Source organism: Cupressus sempervirens, chromosome 8, assembly GCF_028749045.1.
Source record: "Cupressus sempervirens isolate cs-2001-9-10 chromosome 8, ASM2874904v1, whole genome shotgun sequence".
In the NCBI taxonomy this organism is placed as follows: Eukaryota; Viridiplantae; Streptophyta; class Pinopsida; order Cupressales; family Cupressaceae; genus Cupressus; species Cupressus sempervirens.
Genome location: NC_143125.1, coordinates 804,664,051 through 804,674,112, shown reverse-complemented (window position 1 = coordinate 804,674,112; position 10,062 = coordinate 804,664,051). Strand labels below are relative to the sequence as shown.

Genomic DNA, 10,062 nt, shown 5'->3' with positions numbered 1-10,062 from the left:
CGATCCAATTGAATTGCAATATTTTCCCCTAAGAAATGTACTCTTAGGCTGAAATATGTGAGAACGTGACAAAGTTGTTTTTATTTTTTTAATATCAGAGTACATTTCTTAGGCTGAAATTTCTTTGGTTAACCAATCTTATTTCGTACAATGTAGAACCTTACATTTTGCAAGATCTATTCTCTTATAGCCATGATTATACATTAGTGTTTATCACAAACATTCCCTCTTTAAAAATTTTTTTTTTTTAAATATTATCAGTTCAGCAAAGACACCACTGAACCTAGTTCAAACCATTTTATAAATGTATTTCAAACATTTGACCTTCAAAATGGGCAAGTAGGAGATCTTTTTCCATAGAAATTGTAATATTGCTATCAGAATTTAACTGTGTGGTTTTTGAGTTAAATTCATTAATCTATGTTTCATGAGTAGTGATTTACATGAATGCATCTCTCATGAGAATAAATGGAACACTTGGCACTCACTAGATTTAGGTGATGCTCACAAAGGTGAAGCACACAAACTTGTCATAGAAGTCACCCATTCTAGTACTACTCCAGATTGATTGCGCTTAACTGTAGAGTTTCCTCCATGGTTAAACCCACTCTTCTTGCAAGCCTAGTTGCAAATCTTCACCAAGTGTTGTATCTTATGAACCATTCATTAGAAAGCCCCTTAAGCTCATCAAATGATAAGACACAACACTTGGTGAATTTTTTTCCAATGGAGTTGCAAGCAGAGTGGGCTTAACTATGGAGGAAACTTTGTGGTTAAGCATGCTCAAGCTGGAGTAGCACTGGGATGGGTGACCTCCCAGAAAGTCTTGTTGCTTCACCTCTATGAGCATCACCTAGATCCAATGATTGTCAAGTGTTCTATTTATTCTCATCCAAGATGGATTAATGTGAATCACTACTCATAAAACATGGATAAATGAATTTGACTCAAAAACTACATAGATAAGTCCCGGTGGCAATATCACAAGAGTTAACTATCAATTATGTTATTTTTTACTTCATACAGAAATAAGATTAGTTTTTTTCCTTTCAGATCATTTAATATCATGCTAAGAATATATGTACATTTTCACTAGTATCAACCTACTAAGTCATATGTGGGCATTAATGCATTTCATTCTTTGTTTGCCACAGACTTGCTTTGAAAATAAAGTAGTAGGTAGAAATGGAACAGTATTCCAGTGCCACAAACACAAGGGGTGCTTTGGAGTCTCAATTTTTGGAAAATAGCAATGGAGTGGTATGTTTAAAATAGGACGGTTTATACATCACACACTAAGGCTTGATTTCTATGCTAAAAGTATTAAATTATCAAAATTGACTTATTTTTCCAAGCTTAATTTTCCCATTAGTATATAATGTTTAAGGGTGACCCTTTAAAATATGCCAAGTATTTTTTTATAAATGGCTAAAATAATCATGAAACTCCATCAATGACTAGAAACCATCTCTTGTTTTCTACAAAACTTTTACAATTTCCTACATGATGATTCTTGTAGTTCTACTAGAACTGTATCCTCAGAAAAAGTCTTGGTGAAAAGACTATCAAGTAGTACTCCTCATCACTACATACAATATCTAATCTCTAAGAAAGGAAATGCTCGGATTAAACAAGCAAGTTATTCAAGTTTTTTCAGTGTAATGAATGGGCCCATTTGTAAGAAACTCAACATCATCCCATCAAACGTAATGTAAGATCAATTTTTTTTAATGAAAAGATTGTTGAACTACTCAAGCATAGATTTTTTTATTTATTTTTAATCTTCATTAAGCTCAGTAAAAAAAATTTGTTATTATTATTATTATATTTTGTAATGACTAATGTTATTATTATTGAGGTAGAACACATTCCTTCTGCATTTGAAATTCATACATCATGAATTTGAAAGGCATTACATATTTTAATCGATAATATAATGTTTAAAAAAAAAAAAAGAACCAGACATCACAATTTTCACAAAAGGGACCATAGCATTTCGATGAGGATGCTATACCTACGACTTGAGTTTCGATGATTATTCGTGGAAATTACGACGAAAGGGACCATAGCATTTCCATGAGGATGCTATATGTGCGACGTAAGTTTTGGCGACTATTCGTCACCATTTTGATGAGACAAAGCATAGCATTTTGATGAGGATGTTATTTGTGTGACATGAGTTTTGATGCGTATTTGTGTGACATGAGTCTTGATTATGAGGGTATTCCCTTCAGATGCAGGAAATGTTGTAAGACCGGCCACCTCGTTGCACGTTGCTTCTCTGAAAAGGTTAGATCAAAGAAGTCACCTTCTTGGTGAATGGGGGTTTCGAATGATCACTACACAGTTTAGAAAGTTCCCTCTGGTGGGGATGGTTTGGTTGATTCTTCTCAAGATTCTTTGGTGGTGGATTCTATTATTGTTTCTGATGATTTAAATGTTACCCCTACGGCGGTGACCAACACAGATGTCACTCCTTCAGATGTTGCCACTGTTGATTCAAATGTTGCCTCTCTTGCGGCTCTATCTCAGGACAGAGCAACTATCCCTCCTACTGTTGTGGTCCAAATTTTGTGTGGTGGTAGTATTTCTTCTCTTGTTGTGAGGGTTTTGGGGGTTGGTTGTGGTGTGGTTGACTTTACGTGGCAGAAAGCTACTAGGAAAGTGAAGGATGGATGGACAACAGTAAAAAGGAAAAAAGGTCAAGCCCTCCAATCCATCGTTTGATATGTCTTTACATTCTCAAAAAATGAGACTGAAATGTAAATCTTGAGGCTCAATTTTTTTATTCTGTTGCTCGCCTAATCTTTTTGAGGCTGTCCCTTTTTGTTTGGTTCTCTTGGCCCTTTCGGCATGTTGTTTCTTTGTAGTTTGACATAGTTCAGGACTAAATGTCTTCTTTTGCAACCATGGGGTTTCAGGGTCCCATTCAAAACCTGTTTAGGTGGTAGTAGTGCTCAATGTTACTAGTGAGGCCACCTTGGTCACCTTATTTTTGGCAGGCAACCTGTTTCACCTAATGAATGTTGTATTTTTTTTGTTTGAGCTTCATTTAAAATTATTTGATCTATAAAGGGTTTCAGGCACCCTTCAAAACTTGTTTTCCTTAATAAAAAATAGTGTCACTTCTCAAATTACCCATGGTGTCTGATGAATGAGCATCCACCTGTGTAACAACAATTTTGTATCACCCAATAGTATGCCTAGAGACAATTTATATTTGATGTGTTTGCATTTTTGGATACCCTCCTGAGCAAAATAGAGACTCCAACTCTCATATTTCCATTGTTACTTTTCTAGGTTAGTATTTTGGCACAGCTCAAAAAGCGTGCATATGCAAAAAATGGATTATTTTGTTGGCAGGCCATAATTATAAAGAACTAGAGGATGTGACTTTGAGGGACAGTTGTAATTGAGTATTCAAGCACTCAAAAAAAATTAGGTCAAAATGTTTAATAAAAAATTATTGCAATTCTAAAATGTTTGAAGACCTCCTAGAAACCTTTCAGAGTTAGATTTCAAGCACTAAAAGCCTCGTACAACCACAAAAAATGTGGGACGATCATATGCCATCTATAGAGCTATAGAACACTCAAAAGAGCTTTTCGATGATGTAAATAGTTTGAAAATCAAAGCCCCAAAGCAAAAGTTGGATTTTAGAACCTATGTTTTGGTGTCAACCGCCTAATTTCAAAATGTAAATTTTATTTCTTAAGGCCCTGTTTGGTAAGCGGAATAAGAATACGTATTCTAAGATACGTATTTTGGAATACATATTCTGGAATAGAACGTATTCCTGTTCTCCGTTTGGTTCAGCCAATATTTGATGGGAATTTGCGAACCCGAAAATTTATGTTTTCTAAAATTAAAAAAAATGGAATAGGAACCCATATTCCAATAACACCTATTTTGGTGGAATTGCAAAACCCCATTTTTGGGCCAAAAATGGAATACGGATTCCATTTTTGCTTTGTATTCCAATCCCATTTTGGCGCATCCAAACGAGGAATTCAAAAATTTTGAAATACGTATTCCTATTCCGCTACCAAACGGGCCCTAAGATGAAAAGGCAATTTTTAGAGGAGTTTGGGAAAAGATATTGTGAGAATGTTTTCTCCAAAATCTAATAATATTGTAGCCAATAGGAGCAAGTAATTGGATCTATTTAGACTAAATGCAGATAATTTCTTATTTCAGATAATAGCAAATTCCCTTTTCTGTTGAATTGATTTTTGTCTTAGAGATGTACCCTCATCAATTTCATACAATTAAAAAATATCTTCCGTTTGTTATTTAATTTTACGACTCAACTTTAAAATCAATCATTGTGTGTCAAATGTCTTTAATATTAAATCGATCCACCCTTACATCTTAGACGTTTCTTTTCAATGTACTAAAATAATTTCCAATGTTAAAATATAATTTTATATTAAAAAAATTTAGAACATACATGTTTTATTTGACTACCTAAAAAGTAAATTTCTTAGGGGAGAAGACTAAAACATTCTTATTTATCAAAATGTTATTTTAAAACTTTAAATTACTTTAGTTTTCGTAGCAGCTTCTTTGGCAACCCTCTGTTTATAATTAAGATTTCAGGTACAACTTCCAAAGATGAGACCAATACCTCTACAGTCATGTTTTATTGATTTGTTAGCTCTTTAAATTAAGAAATACAGTTCATTTACTTATGCTAGTCATCATCAGCGATAACTACTTCCAGGTCACAACTATTGTAACTACATTTTCAAAAATATTGACAATTAAATCAACAAATGTTAACTACTCGGTTCTCCTTCCTAGCCCTTATTGTTATTTCAAATGCAAAATATGTGTGAATATAAAAACACAATCAAATTCATAAACCGCGGGAAGAAATTGATGGTCCCAAGTTTCTTAGTTCCTACCCAATTACAATACAATGAATTTCTGTTTTTTATATATTGCAAATATATGGCTGAGCTTTCTGAGCAATACATGTGTGCATGTGATTATACATATATAATGCAAATAGCAACTCGTCACTGTATGGCATTTGATCATAAAAGAATGTTGCTGTTCCACCAAAAAAATATCCAGAAAGTAAAAAGATACAAGAGTGAAATATTCCAAATATGCAACTCGAATTTGGCAGTACTTAACAGCACTTAACAGCAAATGCTGGTTGGAACTTGGTTCGCGCAAAACCACATTACCTAGTTAAAATTTTTTGAATGAAAAATAGCATCAAATGATGGAGGGGTGATGAATGAAAAAATCTAGTGTGGCTGGATTATAAATTCCAGAACAATTAAAAAGCTATAGCCGAAAATGAAACTCTGGAACGCATGCCTTAATGATTCTCATTTATGACACAATACTACAAAACATATTCTCAACTATCATACGACCTGGTAATTCTCTGTTATCATCTGCGTCCTATACGCAAATTTTGGGGATGGTCCTCCCTTTGTTGGCAACACGTTAGTTACCTGCAGTCATGTAGCAACATAAGGTGAACAAATAAAATCAAACTGTAAGCAGTTCTACACTGTTGTTAATGATCTTTATAACATATACAGTACAATATATGAATCACCTTGACATCACAGAAAGTCCGGGCTGCTGTGAATCCCACATCAATTGGAAAGAATGTGGATGGATCTGCTTTGGGCACAACAAACTCCATAGATCCGCTGCATAGCACAGAAATTTGAAATATGCAGATGCAGGGTAATACTGAAAAACTAGACAAATGAGAAGGAAAAGGAATCTCAAAATTCAAATATCTTTTAAATGAGCGCTAGTCATTCAAACCAATTTAAACCTCTTGTAATTACCTAGAATTAGAGTTATCTATGAGGAGGAGGGTCCACTCTAACACAGATCTCCTTGAGTCATATCTACATGAACACAAACAAAGGTTGGCCATTAGAAAATATATGCTGCGACATTCAATGTAGATATTGTTGAGCAAATTTCATATAAACTTTGGCAAAAAAAAGTAGTTACAGAAGGGAAAAACAATTTCTCAGATTTACTAACCTCCAATCTCCATCAACTTGATTGACAGTGGGTGGGTCTCGAAGAGCAGGCAAAGGTATTGAAATTATAACATTCTGTAGTTCAAACATCTTTGATGCTTCATATTCAATATTAACAAATGTTTCCCCACCTGAAATTGATGGCCAGCAATTAACTGCAAACAGTACAAGATTAAAACAGATATTAGATTCTCTATCCGGGTTAGTGTTGCACTTATTTTATGCTACACCATATGTGCCTTAAAAACAAATTAAAAATTAAATCTGACAGGAATACCACTTATGATTTTTATCTCATTTCATGTCTGTTATTGATTGGATGAATATCTCATTTCATGTCTGTTATTGATTGGATGAATATGTTTTAGATAAATCAAAACAGGTTTTAGACCATAAATTATAATAATAATTTTCAATAGCACTGAGATTGCAGAAATCGCAGAAAATATTTTAGAATAAAATATTGATATATAGTTATTTAATCTAGAATCTTACTACTCAAAGGGACGAGTGCCTCATCTGAACTTTGCATTCTCCACTTTAACAGACCCACACCCAGTGCATCTCCAGTTGGACCAGCAGGAAAGGGCCTACTAGGATCCTTGAGCCCCAGTAAATTCTCATTTGAAAACAACTCCTTGTTAATGTTTGGGTGTGTCTTGAATTGAAACCCATTATTTGCTCCTGTCTCTATCTGAAATGATATAGAGTTTAAACAACTGTCCAACTTGTTCCAACCTTTTAAATATCGAAAATAGCAATCTTTGTTGCAAGACACAAACTTGGCAATTTCACCAAATTTCCATGCACTGTTCAATTGCAGAAAGTGAAGATAATAATTTACATACCTGAACCTGTATAAATCCATCCTCCTTCTGCAATATTTGAAGAGCAAGGGTGCCTTGCAATTCTAAGTTATTCAAACCACCATCACGTTTAAGAACCACAGTGAGCTTTTCTTCTACTGTTATGGTAATAGGATCTGTTGCTAGAGGAACAGAACTTCTAGATTGGCCCACAACAGGCTGGACATCCTCGACAATGACTTCACCTTCTGCTTTCAAGGATTCCAAAAACTGGTTCGTTCTTTGAGACTTTCCTAGCTGCATTCCAAAACCCTTTGAAGGGACAGTAGCAGCTGACGAAGGTCGACCTACATAATAGGAAAAAACACAAATTGAAGAAGCATGATACCTGGATATTCAAAATAAAAAGAAATTCATCAAATGTTAAATTGGTCTTATTGTGCTAGAAATAAAATTTGTGAAGAGTGTTATATAACCTTTTGGTTTGCTTGAAAATGAATCTAAATCCAAACTTGGTCCATGACTAGAGTTGCTCCCAAAGCCACCTCCACTGCTTGATATACTTAGATCACCAAAACCACTCTCCAATCTGGTTGAACCAGTTGATTGCAATGACATTATGCCACCTTTATCAGATCTGTTCCTATCAATCTGTGACAGGACAAATGACCATAAATATTCTATTCACAAAGTATATAGTTTTTATAAAATACAATCTGATTTGTTTAAAAAAAATCTGACATCATACCCTGCTTTTATCAATCTCACTTGCTTTTCGCTTCATAACATCTTTAGTCTCATTAATCTTGCTTTGCATTATCAGCTTGTGAAGTCGTTCTTCGTGGCTTTCCATTTCACAATATTGTTTGACTTGTGCAATTGTCACACTTTCCTTGTGACCTGTTGAGATAACTTCATCAAATGCAAAGATCAGCTCAAAGGCTGTGCTGCAAACACCTTCTTCATCTAATGAAGTCGAGTATTCAGGCACCTAAAAATGGATTAAGGCATTAACTATAAAATAACAGAGCAAGAAATGATCCAAGGCAATCCAAGTTTTTTTTAAATAAAGCACTACTCTATGTATAATTGGAAGAAGAAAGATGTTAAGGACAAAAAAGACTAATTGACTAAAAACTTTAGGCTTGTTTATCTTACTAAAATTATTCAAACCTGCAACTCATATCTAATGCATGATAGTTATGAAATACTAATATCTTGCTATTTCAGCTTATAGATTGTCCTCCATTGATTTCCCTATAATAAACTCCCTAATAGGCTAATTATTGTGATTCCATCCCATGTTTACCATATGATGTTTCACCTTCATAAGGAAGGTTGAAGTGGTTTTATTGGAATGACCACCATTTTGGGATATGGAAAAAGGACATTTCAATGCAGTACCAGATCATATCATTAAGGAAAATTCGGCCAAAAACCAAGTTAAGGATACAAGCTTGGAAAGCAGTCTTAGGGTTTCCAGATCCTCCAGGATATTACTCTGCTTATTAGTTACAAGCAACAAATACAAAGCTTCCATAGGCTGGTACACATAACGAACATTCTCTGTCTCAACATAAGTATGTTGTTTTCCAATGCCAACTAATTTAGGGAAAGCTGCAAGTAATCCTTCAATCCTGATCCTAGACATGTCAACAAACTGCCTGGAAACCAGAGCTGCAAATCCACCAGAGGAATATGTTAAGATAATAGATTAACAGAATTGCACACCAATTACAAAATATTTTGATAAAAGCTTCACAAATTATAGTGTTTTCATCAGCTTATATTTAATATTTGCATAAGATGTGTAAATTAAGGAGGCTTTCACTTTGTTTTGAAAAAGGTGCAACAGAATCTATGATGAAAAAACAATTCTATGAGCAAAAATGGTATGCCAAAAACAAAATTTCTTCCTTAAAAGTTAAAACGATACGATACGAACTCATTTACATACCTTTCCCTGTTTTTGTAATAATAGATGCTGCTAGAACCACCTGGATGAGGAAAAACAAAGTACAGATCAAGAACAAAGAAGATAATGCTATTTAGTATAGGGAAAAGCATAAAATAGTTAAATATTAAAATCATTGCAATTTGATGTGTACAGGGCATTGTCAAACAAAGAAAACAGAGGATATCAAATTATCTTAAATTCAAACTGCTATGATCATCAATATTTGACACAAGTTGTTGCCAAAATAAACGTTTACAAAGTTAAATATGTGCTTTACAACATAGGCACAACCAGTTAGAATGCTTGTTAGCAGTTGAGAGCTTCATGATGATAGTGTGCCTATACGATCTGCATCCAGGGCAATGTGAATTGGATGGAAAAGAAACTATGTACATGCACTAGCCTTGTAAGTAGCAGCAATTTGCAACCCTTTGTGCAATTTTCACTACTCAGTCATGCCAATTTATTTCATGAACTAATTTGTTGCATCTAGTATCATGGTTGCCAGGATACATGAATACCATTTTAATAATTTAGGTTTGTGCCATGCACCTAAGTTATGTGTTTGGAAGTCAGGTTTTCAAATGGAAAGCAATTTTATTCAGGGTGTTCCACTTTCAAGTTTTCAACACAGCAGACTGAACCTATTGATTATTAAGATAATATCTTATACTTTCTATAATAGTCAACTACTTGTCTGTAGTCTGTCTTTCAGTCTAGATAGGAATGTTTCCTATCCTGTCTCTTTTGTCTTCAGTCCAGATAGGAATGTTTCCTATCCTGTCTCTAGTTTTGTTTCTAATTCCGTCTTATATCTTATACTTTCTATAATAGTCAACTACTTGTCTGCAGTCTGTCTTTCAGTCTAGATAGGAATATTTCCTATTCTGTCTCTTTTGTCTTCAGTCCAGATAGGAATGTTTCCTATCCTGTCTCTAGTTTTGTTTCTAATTCCGTCTTCAGTCTACATTGTTTCTTTTAGAAACAACGTCCTTGTAATTCTTTATAAGGAACACATTTGTTTCTCTGTTAATTAATTAATCATCCGGAAATCCGTTAATCTACCAACTCTTCTTGAATCTTGTAACATTGTATTAGAGCTAACACTTAAATTTTTTTTTGGAAAAATTTATAATTTCTTCTTGAAATTATTTGTTTAAATTTTTTCAAAAAAAATTTCAGTTAATTTCTCTGAAACCCGCCTAGGGTTTTCTGCCTAGAGAAAATTTGAAAATCTCAAACTAGGGTTTTACGGATTCGTGACTAGTACAAATCA

General features: G+C 34.0%; 1 protein-coding gene across 1 annotated transcript in view; it reads right to left on the bottom strand.

The window, feature by feature from the left end:
* Positions 1-5,002: 5,002 nt before the first annotated feature.
* Positions 5,003-10,062, bottom strand: part of LOC149544841 (coatomer subunit delta-2-like) — a 30,750-nt gene continuing 25,690 nt past the window's right edge. The window contains exons 3-12 of the mRNA XM_089795413.1: positions 8,787-8,826; positions 8,283-8,506; positions 7,578-7,820; positions 7,306-7,480; positions 6,872-7,176; positions 6,519-6,717; positions 6,025-6,178; positions 5,820-5,882; positions 5,579-5,675; positions 5,003-5,471 (exon numbers count right to left, since the gene is read on the bottom strand). Of these exons, the coding sequence (XP_089651539.1) occupies positions 5,382-5,471; positions 5,579-5,675; positions 5,820-5,882; positions 6,025-6,178; positions 6,519-6,717; positions 6,872-7,176; positions 7,306-7,480; positions 7,578-7,820; positions 8,283-8,506; positions 8,787-8,826 (1,590 nt within the window). The 3' untranslated portion in view covers positions 5,003-5,381. The remainder of the gene's footprint in view (positions 5,472-5,578; positions 5,676-5,819; positions 5,883-6,024; positions 6,179-6,518; positions 6,718-6,871; positions 7,177-7,305; positions 7,481-7,577; positions 7,821-8,282; positions 8,507-8,786; positions 8,827-10,062) is intronic.